Raw genomic sequence first — 18899 nt, 5'->3', positions numbered from 1 at the left:
GCTTAGAGGTGTCCAAAATAATGCACGGCATGGAGAAAGTGGATAGAGAAAAGCTTTTCTTTCTCAGTCATAATGCCTGAACTCGTGAACATCAAATGAATCTGAATGTTGGGAGATTCAGGACAGTTAAAAAAAGAAAGCACTTCACACAGCGCATGGTTAAAATGTGGAACTCTCTGCCACAAGAGGCAGTGGCTCTATTTAAAACTGGCTGCAGGACATCACACCTGGAGGCAGCGGGGCTTGCATGGGGCATACAGGACAACCTGGTCTGTCTTGCATTGCCTCTCCCAAGCAAAAGTGGCCAGAGGCAGCTTCCTCTCTCTGCCCCATGGTAGAGCCGGCCCTGTGAATGCCACTGATTGTGGTGACAAGACGGAAGAGTGGTTTGTGGCTGGTAGGTAAGCTCCACTTAAACCACTCCACACACTTCCTGAGCCTTAGTGAAGGGTTGCGTAGCGCCCCTCAAACCCAGCTATGCTTGACTGCGCATGGAAAAGGGGACCAGTGTCGGTAACTCCAAACAGCAGGCTCAGATCATAACAGGTGGCAGGCAGCCAAGATGTCAGAAGTAGATCCATAAAATAAAAGGACACCTGGTGCGAAATCCCATTATTGTGAAATCCTACCCGGTGGATGGATACTCCCTGTATTGAGTTTGGCAGAGCATAGTAGGAAATGAGAGAGGTCTGTGGTGGAGGGGAGGCTGACTGGGGCTGGTGGGGGGAGAGAGGAGAAGAGGGAGAGAAATAAGCTAACTTTGGAGGGAGGTACATTGGCAAGAGAAGAAAACCCTTAAGAGAGAATGCTCTGTTTTGCCAGGGAGATTCAGGATTATAATTTTGTTTTTTAATTGGCTCTTGGTTTCAACATAATTTTTATTTGGATCCCCTTTTATTTTAGTCATTTTAATATTTATTAAGCGCAATTCCCTTCTTAAAGTTGACCTTCCAAGGAAATTCAACGTGCTGTAGTTTATTTGTGGCCAAGTTAATTTCAGTTTCTGCAGCCTTGGTCTACTTCTGTGTGGTTAAACTCTGTTCGGCAATGGTCGAAGGTGCAGAAACAACCAAATAGGTCTGAGATCTGCGGGTAAAAGGTGGTATACAAAATGAATAAATAAAAATAAATAATAAATAAATACCCCTCGTTCAGGTCCTGGTGCCCGCAAGCTGTTGCCATCATCCTTGGCCATTGGTTATGTTGGCTGGAGCTGATGGGAGTTTTTTTATTTTATTTTTAAAAATAGCTCTTATTAAAGATTTTCTTGTGTTAAAAACAAACAAATAAACAAAGAAAGTACATATAGCATCTCTGTTTTTGATTCGTAGGGTCAGTTTACATTTGGTATGAGACACTATTGTCACGGACATTGTGCATGGGGGGGGGGAAGATGGGAAAGAGAGAGGAATGGAGGGAGGGAAATGGGAATAGTGATCTTTTGTTCTATTGCATAGTGTTTGTGCAGGGGGGTTTTGTGTGAGCATCATGTGAGTAGGTCCCTTATTTTCATATTTATTTATTTTTATTGGCATTGTGAGAGATTAGGGTGTCCAGAGCCTGGTTGGTTGCAGTGTGGTTTCACAGAATCGTAGTGTTGGAAGGGACCATGAGTGTCATCTTAGTCCAACCCCCTGGCAAACCAGGAATCTTTTGCCTGATGTGGGATTCGAATCCATGACTCTGAGGTTGAGAATCTCAGGTTCTACCGACTAAGGCAGGGGTGTCCAAACTTTTTCCAAAGAGGGCCAGATTTGTTGAAATGAACATGAGTGAGGGCCAACCAAAGTTGTTGACCTTTTTTACGATTGAAATTGCCACAGGGGCCAGATTAGAACGACTGGCAGACCGGATTATGTCCCCGAAACGGACTTCAGACATGCCTGGACTAAGCTATCTGAGGAGCTGTCTTGTTTGTGTTTGGAGGTGGGTTGCCGAGTCAGATGAGCTATACTGGCTGAGTCGAAGACTCAGTAACGGCACAGAGAAAAGGAAGCTTTTATTCACACAGCACATCCTTAAACTTTGGAACTCTCCGCCACAGGAGGCAGTGACGCCCACCAACCTGGATGCCTTTAAAAGAGGATTAGACAAATTCATGGAGGAAAAGGATATTAATGGCTGCAGGCGATGACAGGCAATCTTTTGCCTCCGTTGCAACTTTTAATTGTTCTCTGAGACGCGGAGGAAAAAAGGAAAAGAGGAATCGAAATCAGGACGGCTTCTGTAATTCCGGGACTGCCCCTGGAAAATAGGGACACTTGGAGGGTATGGTGTAAACAAGACTGATCTAAATGGACCAATGGTTGTGACTCGGTAGAAGGCACTCTGTTCCTGTACTCCAGTGACGGAGGTAATTGAGTGCGTTTTAGGTAAGAGGCGCAGGGACCCCTCCTCTTCCTCTTTTGACAGCCCCTGCCTGCTTGATAAGCGATCTGTTTTCCTAGGCGTGTCGCTTGTCTTTCTGTGACGGCATCCTTTCATCTCCTGAACCAACTGACAGCCTCCATGGGAAATCATTCGCCCTTCCTGTTTGTTGAGTGTCCCTTGCTGGGTCAGCAGCACGGCCGCCCTCCTCGAGATCCCGTTGGCCCACCTCATTTCCTTTGCTTGCTGTGGTCATCTCAGCCCATTTCATGGCGAAAGCCGCACACATTTTAATAAAGCATTCCGGGGACGAAGGGAAGAGGCAGCTCAATTCAACTTACCAGTGGCGTAGCATGGGTTGTCAGCACCCGGGGCAAGGCAAGTAATTTGCGCCGCCCCCCCCCCCCCCCCCGCTGCACTGTCCCTCCCCCAGATAGTCCCTCGCTCTCTCTCCGCACCGCACGCCTGGCACCCTCCCCTCCACAGTGGGCGGCGACCCGGCGGCTCGGATCGGATTCGCACAGCCAGCACTGCAGTGAGAGAGAGTGAGTGAGCCAGGTAGGGGCAGAGAGCTGCGAGTGCGAGCACGCCCCCCCCCAGATGTTGCGCCTGGTGCGGCCGGCCCCCCTGCACCCCCACGCTACACCACTGCAACTTACGCAGGAAGTAACAGCTGGCAGATGCGGATATCGCTGAGAGGTCATCTTCAAATATCTGAAGGGCTGTCACATGGAAGATGGAGCAAGCTTCTTTTCTGCTGCTCTGGAGGCTAGGGCCTGAAGCAATGGGTTCAAATGACAAGAAAGTTGATGCTGGCTAAACATTAGGAAGAACTTTCTGGTTGTGAGAGCTGTTTGACAGTGGAAATTGAAATACTTTATTGTCACTTGTACAACTTGTATACAGTGCGATTACACAAGCACCCCCCACTCAGCTCTCTTAGTCTTAATTCCCCTCGTTTACTGACGCACACCCACCAAACCTGAAAGTCAGTTGCCCTGTTGTTATCTTTTCATTCAGCAGCCTAACAGCCCGCGGACAGAAGCTGTTCTTTACCCTGTTGGTGCGACTAATCATACTTCAATATCCTCTGCCCGAGGGCAGGAGATCAAGAAAGTGCCAGCCAAGGTGTGAATCATCCCTGAGAATTTTCCTCACTCTCCTGAGGCAACGTTCTTCTGCTATTTAATCCAGCGGATTCACAGGACAGCCCATAATATATTGTGCTGTATTCACCACCCTCTGTAGGCACTTCCTATCAGCTGATGTCAAACCAGAGTACCACACCATGATGCAGTATGAAAGGACACTTTCTGTTGTGGACCGGTAGAAGAAGATCATCAAATGTTGATTGACGTTGTTCTTTTGCAATACTCTGAGGAGATGGAATGGACAACCTTGGAAGTTGATGGTCTCTCCTTTGTTGGAGGTTTCTAAATGGAGGCCAGAAGGCCATCTGTCAGGGATTTCTTTAGCTGTGATTGCATAGGCTAAGCCAGATGACTCTTGGGGTTACCTTCCAAGTCTTGAATTCTTTGATTCTGTTATTTCAGGGATTTCCCATAAAGTACAAGTGTGGAAACTCTTTCAGCCTGAGGGGCTGTGTTCCTTTCTGGTCAACCTCCCAAGGGCCACATGTCAGTGGTGTGTAGGGCCAGAGACAAATGTTAGCAGAGCTGCTTATGTGAGGCTTATTCCACCTCTTTACCTTCTTGCCAGTCAAGCAAGAGACTTTGGAGTTTAAGGACACTTTCCAGCTAGGCCAAAGCACTGAGGCTGTGCTAGTGAGAGGTGTGGTCTGGGGAGAAAAGTGTAACAAGAGAGGGGGATGGTACGGGTAAGGTCCTGAGGGCCTGAATGAGAGACTTGGGGGCCACATTTGGACCCCCCCTGCAATAAAGCATGCCACATTTCTCCCCACTCCTTATTATTACCATTTGGCACCCCCTCTCCAAAAGCAGGTTAGAAATCACCACGCTCCCAACAAACAGCTTTAACGCCACGACACGTAACTCTTACCTGGTCCTGGCAAGTCTTCTCCCTGGTTAGCTTGTCCCTGCATTGATTCTTTGGCAGCTAGCCTCTGTGATCATGAGGTCTGGAAACTTGAGTGTGAAATGAGAACAGGGCTGAGTGCGAGGGAGTCATGCAAGGAAAGGGTGACCTTCCGTGTATTCCTTGCATTTAGCTTGGGAGCTACTTGGAGGAGTCTAGTAGAAAAACAGGATGCAGATTTATCAGCCAAACAAATGTGTAAACAAATAATTAGAAGGGAGAGCTACCGTGCCTTTGTGTGTTCCAGTTAATTGTAGCTTATCCAGGAACTAAACTTCCTTTTCAGTTTAGGGGGGAAAGAGAGTAAGGGAGGAACAAACTAGTGATATTTAAAATAGTGCATGGCTTGGAGTAAGCGGACAGAAAAGGCCCCCCACTTAAAATACTAGGTAAAGGTAAAGGTAAAGGTACCCCTGCCCGTACGGGCCAGTCTTGACAGACTCTAGGGTTGTGCGCCCATCTCACTCAAGAGGCCAGGGGCCAGCGCTGTCCGAAGACACTTCCGGGTCACGTGGCCAGCGTGACATCGCTGCTCTGGCGAGCCAGAGCCACACACGGAAACGCCGTTTACCTTCCCACTAGTAAGCGGTCCCTATTTATCTACTTGCACCCAGGGGTGCTTTCGAACTGCTAGGTTGGCAGGCGCTGGGACCGAACAGCGGGAGCACACCCCGCCGCAGGGATTTGAACCGCCGACTTTTCGATCGGCAAGCCCTAGGCACTGAGGCTTTAACCCACAGCGCCACCCGCGTCCCATGGCTTAAAATACTAGTAAAGCAGCATTTAAGAGAGCTGAAGGTTGGAAAATTGAAGACAGACAAAAGGAGGAATTTCTTCATGCAGCATATAATTAAGATGATGGAACACCAGGGCTAGTGATGGCCGCCAACTTGTGAGGCTTTAAAAGAGGATTAGACAAATTTATGGTGGAAGATAAGGCTATGAGGAAGATAAGGCTATGCAATGGCTATACTCTGCCTCTGCTCAGAGGCAGTAATGCTTCTGAATACCAGTTGCTGCAAATCACAAGTGGGGAAACTGGCTGTAGTGCTTGGGTCCTGTTTAGGGGAACCCCATTGGAACATCTAGTGGCTCCTAAACTTCCCCCCATAAACTCATCCCCAGTGCCCCTTACCCTACAAAAAGCATTATTCAGAACAGCACTTTGCACAACCCACTAAGGAAGATAATTGCAGAATCAAATTCAAAACAGCAACCATTAGTTGAACGTTTTTTTCCAAATCCAATTGAAACTGCAGCACAACCTCGGTTTTAGAACGTCTCAGCTGCCGAACGTTTCGGAAGCTGAACGCTGAAAACCTGAAAGTGAATGCTTCCATTTTTGAACGCACCTTGGAAGTCGAATGGCTTCCACAGCGCGTTTTTCCGTTTTCACCATTCATTTTGACTACAGCTTCTTGATTTTCAGTTTTCGAACGTTTCGGAAGTCAGATGGACTTCCGGAACAGATTACGTTCGAAAACCGAGGTTCCACTGTATTTAGTTTAATTGATGAACTTGATCCAGTGATACCAGTTTAAAAAACTGGTCTGATGGTCATTTACGCCCCGTCACCCCTTACCTCTTAGTGCCCCCCCCCCAGTAATCCCCACCCCCGCCCCTAGAAGCCTAGAGATTTCTCACTGCCTCCTTTTTCTATCTTGCCAGCTGCATCGCTTCATGCCTGTGATCTGCACAAACACCCACCCTCCTTTCTCTTCCATTCCCCTCCTTTCAAAGCAAATATTTACATTGCCAAATGCATTCCGGTTCAGATTAAGGGGAAAGGGGGGGGGGGAAAGGGGAGATCGTGGTCCTCAGGGTGGTCTCAGAATGAGCCATCGAGAGATCAGCGTGTTCCCTTATTGGTTGGGACAGCTGATGATGCTCTGACCTGGTGTGACTTGAAATCAGGATGGGGTGAGTGGGTGGGGACAAGGCTGATGACATCCATTTGGCCACCCAGTTGTGACAGCCTTGTGGAGACGACCTTGTCTCAGCGTGCCACCAAATAAGTACTGTACTGGGAGGCTGAAGAAAGCTTCTCCTATCTACCAGCAGATAATCAAACTAGCGGTTCAACTACTCTGGGATCCATTCCCACCCACAAGAGGCAGTAAAGAACAACAAACTTGAATGGCTTTAACAGAAGATTAGACAAATTTGTGAAGGATAATTATTATTGTTATGTTCATCCCCACCCTGCCTTTTTCCCTGACAGGGACTCAAGGCGGTTTACAGATAAAATAAGAACAGCTAAAAATGGGCGGGGTGTGTGTGTGTGTCATTAAAAATCAGTTAAACATTAGTAGAATTAAAACTAACCAACCAACCAGCCAGCACACACACACACGCACACACACACAGTGGTACCTCGGTTTACAAACTTAATCCGTTCTGGAAGTCGTTCTTAAACCAAAGCCATTCTTAAACTGAGGCGTGCTTTCCCTAATGAGGCCTCCTGCCACCGGTGCCCTTCCAGCGTTCGGCTTCCATTACAGGTGGCCCCCCACTTATGCAGCGGTTATGTGAAATTGCATATAATTGAAACCCATTGAAAAACCCTTCAAAACCCCTGTTACGCCCTTTTGGTGGCATTTCAGTGACATCTTTATGCAGATATTGAAGGTGCGTAAACAGGGGGTTGGTTGCCTGTACAATAAAAAAACTATAGAATAAGGCTGTCCACAGCTACTTACCCTTATTGATGTGTTCCATACTATCCACTGTTGGAGGCAGTATGCTTAGGTCCTGCTTTTTCCTTTATGCTATGCCTTTAGCTCTTAATTATTCCATAAGTTGCTTAGAGGCGGCCGCCACACTTTTGTATTAAGCGACCAGCAAGTGTTTATTTTTATTAAAAAAAAAATAGTAGCTATGGACAGAATGAAAATATCTCTGGTGACTTGACTCCCAAGACCCATCTGATCTGATGCTTCATTTCCAAATATCGCTCTTCTCGAGGCATGCAAAGCAGGTGCTCTTCCTCTGAGCTATGGCCCTTCCCCTTAAAAAAGGTTAAGTTTCTAGTCCTCACCATTGTAAATAAAGGGTTGCATTAAATAGGAACATAAGAAGCAGCCTTGTACCAAATCAGACTATGGGCCCATCAGTGCTGTCTACACTGACTGGCAGTAGCTCTCCAGGGACATTGCCAGTGATACCTGGAGGTACCTGTGATTCAACTGGAGACCTTCTGCCTGCAAAGCAGATGCTCTACCACAGAGTTACAACCTGTCTCCATTGGCCAATGTCGTTCAGTGCTATCTGCACTGACTGGCAGCAGCTCTGCCCCTAAGCAACAGCCCTTCTACTGTGGCGGGTGGCGCTGTGGTCTAAACCACTGCACCCATCGGGCTTGCCAATCAAAAGTTTGGCAGTTCGAATCCCTGCGACGGGGTGAGCTCCCGTTGCTCTGCCCCACCTCCTGCCTACCTAGCAGTTTGAAAGCACGCCAGTGCAAGTAGATAAAGAGGTACCACTGCTGCGGGAAGGTAAACGGCATTTCTTGCGCTATGGTTTCCATCATGGTGTCCCATTGCGCCAGAAGCAGTTTAGTCCTGCTGGCCACATGACCTGGAAAGCTGTCTGTGGACAAACGCCGGCTCCCTCGGCCTGAAAGCAAGATGAGCACCCCATAGTCGCCTTTGACTGGACTTAACCGTCCAGGAGTCCTTTACCTTTTACCTTCTACTGTGTGGTCAGGGTTTGGGGGAATTTCCAAATTCCCTGGCTGGGCTAACTCCACGGAAACCAGCCTAGGAATTCTTTTCCTCTTAGGGATCTCAAACGGCAAAAAGGCTTTGTTACCTAGCAGAGTTGGGGGTACAAGCTTGGCTCAAGAGAGATGAACCAGACGGCAGTCTCATTCCTTTCCCACCCCATCCCAGCATGGGAAGCCAGCCCTCCGGACACGTGTAGGAGACAGACCTCCATCTGGAGGAAGCCAACTGCAGTTCCAAGTGATTCAGACAGCGGATTTCCTCAGTGTTCCCCATGCCAACAGGAACCTCATTCAGAGAGCCATACAGCTGCTACCCTAACTCCACTTTCCCCAGGAATAAGCCCCACTGAATCCAACAGGGCTTACTTCTGAGCAACTGTGCTTAGGATCGCGCTATAAACTGTCTCTGATAGTGGCATGCGACAGTCCTATGGCTACAACCACACTGTATTTATTTATTTACTTATGTTTCACTTTTGTTTATGATTTTCGATTTTATACTTTTCAACAATTTTACCATCGTTTTAACATTTCGAAGCGCGACGTCCTTCCCCGTCCTCTTTCTGTGCTTCCTTAAATTTATTTTTTAATATATTTTTTGCATATTACAAATTAACTTAACTTACTCATTTATTCATCTGCTTTAAATATATACTCTTATAAAAAAACTGCAGGTTATTAAAATAATCCTGCCAATGTTCCTATATGTTTACAGTTTGTTTGTTTTTTTTGGTAAATATTCAATAAACCATTTCCATGCTTTTATAAAAAGTTTGCTATCTTGATTTCTTATTTTTCCAGTAAGTTTTGCCATTTCAGCATATTCTGTAAGTTTTTTGTATCCGTTCTTCTTTCGCTGGAACTTCTTCTTCTTTCCATTTTTGGGCAAGTAACATTCTTGCCGCCGTAGTTGCATACATGAATAAATTTCTATTCAGTTTGGGTAGTTCTGTTCCTATAATTCTGCCCACACGATATTTAAAGCAGCATTTCCCAACCTTGGGCCTCCAGCTGTTTTTGGACTACAACTCCCATAATCCTCAGCTAGGAAGACCAGTGGTCAGGGATGATGGGAATTGTAGTTCGAAAACAGCTGGAGGCCCAAGGTTGGGAAACACTGATTTAAAGCACCAGGATACCGCCTTAAACAGCTGTGGCTTACCTCAAAGGATTATGGGAACTGTAGCATGTTAAGGGTGCTGAGAGTTGATCGGACTTTTCCCTTTTCTTGTGAGGAATCCTATTCGGAATAAGGGAATTTCCCATTAAAAAAAGGATATGTTGACAGCTATGCATAGAACTACAATTCCCAGAGTGGTTAAGCAGAGATCTGGGAACTATAGCTCTGGGGGAAGAACTTGTGGCCTCCAGACTATTCGCACCGCCCTTAACAACACCTCTTTGGCAAAAGCCACAATTGTTTAAATGCATGGTGGGAATGTGGGAAGAACAGTGCCTAGCTTAGGGTCAAATGACTCAACGACGTGGCCTGTGTATTTTTTAAGTGTGCTTAAGTTTGGGTGAGCTCTGATCTGGCCCTCAGGCTGAAATAGGTGCCCTGCCACAACCCTAAAGAAGAGAAGAGTTTGGATTTGATATCCCGCTTTATCACTACCCGAAGGAGTCTCAAAGCAGCTAAAATACTCCTTTCCCTTCCTCCCCCACAACAATCACTCTGTGAGGTGAGTGGGGCTGAGAGACTTCAAAGAAGTATGACTAGCCCAATGTCACCCAGCAGCTGCATGTGGAGGAGCAGGGAAGTGAACCCGGTTCACCAGATTACGAGTCCACCGCTCTTAACCACTGCACCAACACTGGCTCTCAATTCTAAACAATTCTCCCCCATCTTTTTCTTCCTTTTCAGAGACTGCTGGCTACCAGGATCCTCAGGACGCCGCTCATGGGGCTGCCCCTTTGCGCAGACTGCCAGCCCGGCCTGCAGCTTATTCTGGTGAGGGTTGAGGACCTAAGACGAGCCCTGCGGAGTCAGGCCAATGGCTCAGCATCCTGTGCTCGTGGCGGCCACCTCAATGGGAAACCATCAAGCAGCACCCAAGCCCTAGAGCAACCCTCTTCCCTCCTGTGGCTTTTAGCAACCGGTATTCAGAAGCATCGGGACGCGGGTGGTGCTGTGGGTTAAACCACAGAGCCTAGGGCTTGCCGATCAGAAGGTCGGCGGTTCGAATCCCTGCGACAGGGTGAGCTCCCGTTGCTCGGTCCCTGCTCCTGCCAACCTAGCAGTTCGAAAGCACTTCAAGTGCAAGTAGATAAATAGGTACCACTCTGGCGGGAAGGTAAACTGCGTTTCCGTGCGCTGCTCTGGTTCGCCAGAAGCAGCTTAGTCATGCTGGCCACATGACCCAGAAGCTGTACGCTGGCTCCCTTGGCCAATAAAGCGAGATGAGCGCCGCAACCCCAGAGTCGGCCACGACTGGACCTAATGGTCAGGGGTCCCTTTACCTTTACCTTTATTCAGAAGCATCACTGCCTCCTACCGTGGAGGCACAGCATAGCCGTTGTGCCTAGTAGCCGCTGAGAGCTTTTTCCCCCAGGAGACCCTCCCTGAGGGTTTCTAAGCAGAGCGCCCTTGCCCTTGGGCTGGTGTATGTTGTCCCACACAAACTGCAGTGTTGCTTTCCTCCCCTTCGCTCTTGGCGTTTTGGGCAGACAGCAGAAATGGCAGATCCTAGCACACCTTTGACTTGAGCTGAAGGCAGGGTGTACATCGTTCTCCCCTTATTCAGTCCCCACAACAACCTTGCGAGGGAGGTTAGGCTGAGAGGCAGCGACTGCCCTGAGAGCACAGAGTGAGCTTCATGGCCGAGCGGGTGATTTGAACCCCGGTCTCCCAGCTCCTACCAGGGACGCGGGTGGTGCTGTGGGTTAAACCACAGAGCCTAGGACTTGCCGATCAGAAGGTCGGTGGTTCGAATCCCTGCGGCGGGGTGAGCTCCCATTGCTCGGTCCCTGCTCCTGCCAACCTAGCAGTTCGAAAGCACGTCAAAGTGCAAGTAGATAAATAGGTACCGCTCCGGCGGGAAGGTAAACGGCGTTTCCATGCGCTGCTCTGGTTCGGCCAGAAGCGGCTTTGTCATGCTGGCTCCCTCGGCCAATAAAGTGAGATGAGCACCCCAACCCCAGTTGTCCGCAACTAGACCTAATGATCCCTTTACCTTTACCTCCCAACTCCTAGTCCAACACTCTAACCACTACGCTGGCACGGGTACAGAGCGTATGAGATCTCTTTCATGGCTTTTAACTCTTATTTGCTTGTTTGTTCCAAAGTCATATTTCAAAGCAGCCTCTGTGTCTCTCTGTATGTGCGCTCAGTTCTGATTCCCATTAGTTGGATCTCAGCGATGAGTGAAAAATCCTTCTCTTTCCACTCCTTTCCAAGAAGGACAGCAGGGATATTTGTCATGGCTGCAGCACCTCACCAGGGAGCTAATAGAATTGGTTCTACAATGCAAGGCACTAATCTGCTCTGCGTGGGAATTGGCTGAGCTGGCTTGGCAGAGTGCTGGCAGCCCTTTGCAGGCTGAGAAATTCCTGGTTGTCCCTCTGGCACTGCTTTTGCAGTAGTGTGAATTTGCCTTCCCCAGCCTGGTGCCCACTCAGATATCATCTTCATCATCAATAATTGTTAATAATCATCTTCCACACAATGGCCTCAAGGCAACGTGTGGAAAAAACAGCGGGAAGCAGTGGAAAGCACAAAAGCACAGCCTCTATATTTGAGACAAAACTTAAACAATACAAAATAGAGACTCGGCACAAAGACCCATTTATCCAGCTGGGTAAGCATTAATACAGTCATACCTCGGAAGTCGAATGCCTTGCGACTCGAACGTTTTGGCTCCTGAATGCCACAAACCTGGAAGTGAGTGTTCCGGTTTGTGAACGTTCTTTGGAACCTGAACTTCTCACACGATGTCCGTGGTTTCTGACTGGCTGCCAATTGGAAGCTGGCTCCTTGGTTTCTGAACATTTTGGAAGTTGTTCCAGAATGGATTCCGTTTGTCTTCTGAGCTACAACTAACAACAACAACAACAACAACAATAATGGTGATAGTAATAGTAATAATAATAATAAATTGTATACTGTGCTATACCCAGGGCAGTTCACAACATAAAATCACAACATAAAAAACACAAAAAATACATAATAAAAATAAAACGTCTTCAGTTGTTTCTGGAAAGCACAGGCAGTTGGTGCTGGTTGTATTTCAACAGGGAGGCTACAGGAGCAGCCACGCTTACAAGCCCTGGTCAGAGATACTGTGCGTCAGGCTTCTGAGATCTTTGGAACCAGCAGGAGAAACTTTCTGCAGGGACCTATTGGGTACAGGAGAGACTTTGCACTACAACACCCACCGGTCCCTCCCAGCCCTACCTAGAGATGCTGGGGTTGAACTTGGGACCTTCTGCTCACAAAACCAGTTCTTGTACTTTCTGGAACATAGGCAGCAGACCCATTGGTCCATCAAGCTCTGCATTGCCCTACACTGACCGGCAGTGGCTTTCCAGGGTTTCAGGAAGGGGTCTCTCCCATGTCTAGCTGGAGATGCCTTTGGGGAATGAGCCCAAGACCTTCTGGATGCAAAGCATCTGAGCTATGGGTTGGATTAAACAGGAGCATATGAAGCCGCCTTTTACCCAGTCAGACCATTGGTCCATCTAGCTTAGCATTTCCTACACTGACTGGCAGTGGCTTTCCAGGGTTTCAGAGAGAGTATGTTTGCCAGTCTTACCTGGAGATGCAGGGGTGTGTGAGAGTGGGGTGGCCACATTCACTGATGGTATGTGGTCCTTAGAGAATTAACCAAGGGCGAATGTGGCCTCCAGGCCAAAAAATAAATAAATGTTAGCTGCCCATTTTAACTTCTCCCTGTCTCACCTGATTCCCCAGGTTGTTTAAACTGCAGCAAAGTCTCAGAACTGCTGGAGAGGGTCAACTTCTTAGAAGCAAAGGTCAGTCTCTTTCAATATCATTTTATATACTCTTGAAGGGGCAGTGGGTTTGGGGTGGGTCTCAGCTGGCTGCTTTATCCAATACCTCTCCTCCACCTCTCCAGCCTTGTCAGAAATCATTATTTCAGTGTGGCAGGTTTGCAACTCCCTGCCTGTTGATATCAGACAGGTGCCTTCATTGTATTTTTTCCTCCCGGTGCCTGCTTATTTTGTTTTCATTTAGGCAAGCCTTTCCAAACATATGGATGTTAATGTTGTTCGCCGTTAATTATTTTTTTTCAGATGCTTTTCCTTGTTTTTAACTGTTTCTTAACTGGTAATTTTAATATTTCTTGTAAACCGCTGAGAGGTCTTAGTTCAATCAAGTGGCACGTAAATGAAAAAAATAAATAAATATGCAATTTCATCAAAGACCAACAGCATCAGAAGGGAAACAGCTCTGCATGTGGGGGACACAGAGGGGAATGAAAAGGATGCCTTCTTGCCTCCCTGATCACATATGGTAGCCAATATAGCTAGCATACTGATCTGAACACACAACCATCACATACTCAACCCCAACCACACTACTTCTGGACGTGTGTCTCCCTGCCTGTGCATGTATTGGGGTGAAGACCTTTTCCCTGCTTTGCTGGAGATGTTCCCCCTTGTCTTCAGGTAGCGACCCTCTCTGCAGCTGAATCTGTGGACTCTCTGGTGCCCGGCAGACGACTTCCTCCTAAGGGAGGTGACTCTCCTGATTCCGTGGCCCTGTGGGGCTCTCTGGCTGCTCAGGGGAGCCCTGGGGACGAAAGCGCAAAAGGTAAGCAGGGAGGGAGGCCGTGGATCTTCGTTGGTCATCTGGGGTGTGGCAGGGTGGGCACAGGAGACGAGGCCTTTTCAGTGGTGGCCCCGCCTGTGAATTCCTTGCCTGGTTAGCTCCCACACTTCATTCATGCCTTGAGACTCTGGCAAGGAGTGGGAGCTTCCTCATTAGGGCTGATAATCATAATATAATAATTTTTATTTATACCCCGCCCTCCCCAGCCAAGGCCAGGCTCAGGGCGGCTAACAAGCAATAATAAAAGCAAGTTGAATGAATACAATTTAAAAACAAGATTAAAATACAACATTAAAATATTGACACATTAAAATGCAGCCTCATCACTGGAGGAGAAAGGAAAAAGAAAGAGGGGGAGGGAATCAAATTAACTCCAGGCCGAAGGCCAGGCAGAACAACTGTGTCTTGCAGGCCCTGCGGAAAGAAATCAGATCCTGCAGGGCCTTGGTCTCATGAGACAGAGCGTTCCACCAAGCCGGAGCCAGTGTTGAAAAGGCCCTGGCTCTGGTTGAAGCTAATCTAACTTCCTTAGGGCCCGGGACCACTAGGGTGTTGCTGTTTATGGACCTTAAGGTCCTCCGTGCGGCATACCGGGAGAGGCGGTCCCGTAGGTACGAGGGTCCTAAGCTGTGAAGGGCTTTAAAGATCAAAACCAGCACCTTAAATCTGACCCTGTACTCCACCGGGAGCCAGTGCAGCTGGAAAAGCACTGGGTGAATATGCTCCCATGGCAGAGACCCCGTGAGGAGCCTCGCTGCAGCATTCTGCACCCGCTGGAGTTTCTGGGACAGCTTCAAGGGCAATGCCCCATGAACCTCTCACCTGCCTGCCTTCTTACATACAAGCAGTCCAGGGGGCGGCCCTGCCTAGCGACTTCCTCCCTGCCAGGTAACGAGCCAGCACTAAATCACACGGAGTAAACTCTCCATTAGACGAAACAAGACCTGCTCCAGGGAGTGAGGCCTAATCAGAACAGCAACTCTTCTGGGTAGGCAGTTGTGGAGGCTGAAGGTCCCGCCTTCCCACAGTTGCCTAAATCATCTCCATCCCCAGGTCCTTCCCAAGCAATCTGAGACTACGCTGACGACGTGCTTGTCTCTGCTTCTCCCTGAACATACTTCTTCTGGTTCTGGGAGACCAGGGGGTGTGGGGATTGTCACAGCAGGAGGGGGAGACACCAGCCTGACTTGCCTCTGCCTCTTGGCTCCCCTCCCCTCCTGCTTCAACATCTGCCTCTGATTCTGGACTTCTTTCTGCCCTAGACTCCCCCAGCTCACTAAACCCTGTAACCTTTTTAGCTTCTGGCAGATCCTCTTCCCATTCTGCTCCTTCTTCTCCCTCTGACCACCCATCCTCTGTGTCCAGCCAATCGGTGATTCTCCTTCAGCTCAATCTCAGTGGTTGCCCTGATAGGGTGCAAAACTAGAATCAGTTGGCTCCACGTAGAATTGTACGGTTGGGACTCAAAGAGTCACCTAGTCCAGTGGTTCTCAAAGTGGGTGGTACTGCCCACTAGGAGTCAGTGGGTTTACCTAGGAGGCAGGGGGCGCGGGAGGTGTAAATGACCACCAGACTTTGAAAAGCTGCTGGATCAAGTTCATCACCTTTGTTGAATTAATTAAACTAAATAGTTTTAGTTGGACTTTGAATAAATGTGTAATTAATTGTTACTCTTTTAAATTTTATTATGCTATTATCTTCTGTAGTGGGTTGTCAAAACTGCTAAAGAGAGGGCTGTAACTCGAAAAACTTTATGAACCACTGGTCTAGTCCAATAGAAATATAATCTCTGGCGCCCCCTGCTGTTAGCCTCCCTACTTTCCACTCTACCAGTCCTATCAGCTACCATTTTGGCGCCAGGTTAAGATGCTGCTGTCTGGATGTGCTAACAGATGACAGTGTAGGTGTGCATTTTGTGTGGGTGGCCATCGAGAAGCCTCGGCTTCTTTGTTTGCTTTGTCTGTCCTTTTCTGGCAGTCCTGGGACCAGAGTTTTGTGCTTGTTTTGATGGTGGTTAGCCACACTGTTGGCAAATGTTTTAATAAATAAAAGCAAGATGGAGCAAGAAGCCAGTTTGCTCAGAGAGGGTGTGTGTGTGTGTGTGTGTGCACGGAGCCTAAACTCAAGGAAAAGTCTGAGGGAGTATCCTTTTACCCATTGCTTCTTCGTCCCTGAATGAGCCAAAGTGGATCAGTTGAGGCCAGGTCCTTGCCTACAGGCCCTCACTAGTTCAAGGCAACTGTCCTTGACATTTAACAATGCCCCCAAATGACCATTTTCTCTCAAGAGGCGTGAGCAGCCCAACTGCCTGCTTGGCCTCATTTCATGTGCATAGGAAGCAGGCAGGAAAGGGATGCAGGAGAAGAGAAGAGATGAGAGAGAAAAGGTATTAAGTTGTGGGTGAACATATCAGACGACACAGTGATTCTTCAAACAGCTCTTGTTTATTCACAGGCCAGAGCAGAACTGAACTGAAGGGTTCAGCCAGCCTGCTTATATAGAGCTCCACTACAACGCAACAGTAACCACTTTCTGTAACTATCCAATCACTGAACGTCACTTTCAATCCCTTATTTGCATATGTGGACCTGAGTGAAACTATCTACCGTATCCCCCTGCTGGCCCAGGGTGAAAACTTCAGTACATAACAAAAGGGAGTGGGAAGAGAGAGAAGGATACAAAGGGGTGTGGCAGAAAAGAGGAGAGAAAAGGGGAGGCTGCCCTTTTTGACTCCAGCACTGCCAGGGGGACGAAGCACTTCAATAGCACACACTGAAATTTCTGGGATGCACTTCCATCGCTCTGGCAAATAACTTGACAGTCTGGAGGTGACCAAAGTCTAGAGGCTACTTTGCCTCTGCAAAGACACCATGCATTGGCTTTAGCAAAGGGCTCACATGTTGCCTTTTCAAGCACATGTTATTTATTTTATTTATTGCATTCATATTCCACCTTTTCCTCCGGGGAGCTCAAAATGGTGTGCACAGTTCTCCCCCCTGTCCTCTCAATTAATCCCCACAACAACCCTGTGAGGCAGGTTGGGCTGACCTCCGAGGTCACCCTAGTGTGAACTTCATAGCCAAGTGGGGTTTCCAACCCTGGTCTCCTGGATTCTAGGCTGACACTCTTAACCACTAAGCAATGCATTATTTTTATTTTAATAATAATAATAATAATAATAATAATTTATTTGTACCCCGCCCATCTGGCTGGGTTTCCGCAGCCACTCTGGGCAGCTTCCACAAAGACCAAAAATACACTAATATGTCATACATTAAAAACTTCCCTGAACAGGGCTGCCTTAAGATGTCTTCTGAATGTCAGGTAGTTGTTTATCTCTTTGACATCTGATGGGAGGGCGTTCCACAGGGTGGGCGCCACAACTGAGAAGGTCCTCTGCCTGGTTCCCTGAAGCTTTGCTTCTCACAATGAGGGAACCGCCAGAAGGCCCTCGGCACTGGACCTCAGCGTCCGGGCAGAATGATGGGGGTGGAGACCCTCCTTCAGGTATACTGGGCTGAGGCCGTTTAGGGCTTTAAAGGTCAACACCAACACTTTGAATTGTGCTCGGAAACGTCCTGGGAGCCAATGTAGGTCTTTCAAGACCGGTGTTATGTGGTCTCGGTGGCCGCCCCCAGTCACCAGTCTAGCTGCCACATTCTGGATTAGTTGTAATTAGTCACCTTCAAAGGTAGCCCCACGTAGAGTGCATTGCAGTAGTCCAAGCGGGAAATAACTAGAGCATGCACCACTCTGGCGAGACAGTCTGCAGGCAGGTAGAGTCTTAGCCTGCGTACCAGGTGGAGCTAGTAGACAGCCGCCCTGGATACAGAATTGACCTGCGCCTCCATGGACAGCTGTGAGTCCAAAATGACTTCCAGGCTGCGCACCTAGTCCTTCAGGGGCACAGTTACCCCATTCAGGACCAGGGAGTCCTCCACACCCACCCGCCCCTTGTCCCCCCAAAACAGTACTTTTTAAAGTAGGACAGCGTGGGGGAAGCTGAGATTCTTTGAGAGCAGAGTTCTGCGTGGATTTTCTGTGGAATCGTAACTGACCTGCAGCAATTCGGTTTGGGCTGGCTGGCAAAACTGGCTGAAGTTTTCACAAACTGGGCAGCAGCATCCTAAGACTGGCCCTGCCTTCTCCAGGATTGAAGCAGGGACAATGGAGTTTTGCTTCTGATTATCAGCTCCAGCCTCTTCTCTTCCCTCTCCTCCTACCACCCGCCATCTCCTTCCTCCAAGTCCGCTGCCAGCATTGCATCGGGACTGGTGAGAAGCACACCAGGCGAGGGGGCCAAAATTGAAAGCAGCTGGCTGACGGGGACTGTCCCGGGGCCTGGCGAAGCTTCCTGGCTTTGGCTGGAGCTCTGTGCAGCTGGAAAGGTTTAGTGGTCCTTCCCTCGCTCTGACAGAACATGTGTTTCTGGTTTGGGCGAAGAGAGGGGAGGAGAAGACTGGAATAATTAATGATGGAATATTTCTCTCCCCTCTTTGCACAAGTTGCAAAAGGACAATGGGCAGAAAGGGTGGCGAGATGTTATTTCCTGGCAGGAACGTGCAAGGGCTTCCCTCGTCGCTTGGTCATTCATTACACCCAACAGGAAAGGTGTGCTGAACCCTGAACATGATGCGCCGTGAGCAACTGCTGCTGTTCCTCTGTTGCGTTTCTGCTTTGCAGAGAACTTCCCACATTGACATAGGCAGGCTTTTCGGTGCCTCAGAGATGGGTCATTGGCCTGATTCAGCAGAGCTCTTCTTAGGGGACACGGGTGGCGCTGTGGTCTAAACCACTGAGCCTCTTGGGCTTGCCGATCGGAAGGTTGGCGGTTTGAATCCCCATGACGGGGTGAGCTCCCGTTGCTCTGTCCCAGCTCCTGCCAACCTAGCAGTTCGAAAGCACGCCAGTGCAAGTAGATAAATAGGTACCGCTGCGGCGGGAAGATAAACATGATGGGGG

General features: G+C 48.5%; 1 protein-coding gene across 6 annotated transcripts in view; it reads left to right on the top strand.

The window, feature by feature from the left end:
• The window catches only part of EMID1 (EMI domain containing 1), a 66590-nt gene that overhangs the window by 18386 nt on the left and 29305 nt on the right, over positions 1–18899 (top strand). For all 6 annotated transcript variants that reach the window (XR_014505979.1, XM_083417814.1, XM_083417813.1 and 3 more), the window contains exons 4-6: positions 10011–10097; positions 13056–13117; positions 13775–13919. Coding sequence is in view for 5 of the 6 variants with exons in the window: in XM_083417814.1 (XP_083273940.1) it covers positions 10011–10097; positions 13056–13117; positions 13775–13919 (294 nt within the window). In the remaining variant the exon portion in view is untranslated. The remainder of the gene's footprint in view (positions 1–10010; positions 10098–13055; positions 13118–13774; positions 13920–18899) is intronic.

This window comes from Podarcis tiliguerta, assembly GCF_965153285.1.
Source record: "Podarcis tiliguerta genome assembly, chromosome: 16".
Lineage (NCBI taxonomy): Eukaryota > Metazoa > Chordata > Lepidosauria > Squamata > Lacertidae > Podarcis > Podarcis tiliguerta.
Note: the sequence above shows the minus strand (reverse complement) of the source record. Positions and strands in the feature narration are given on the sequence as shown.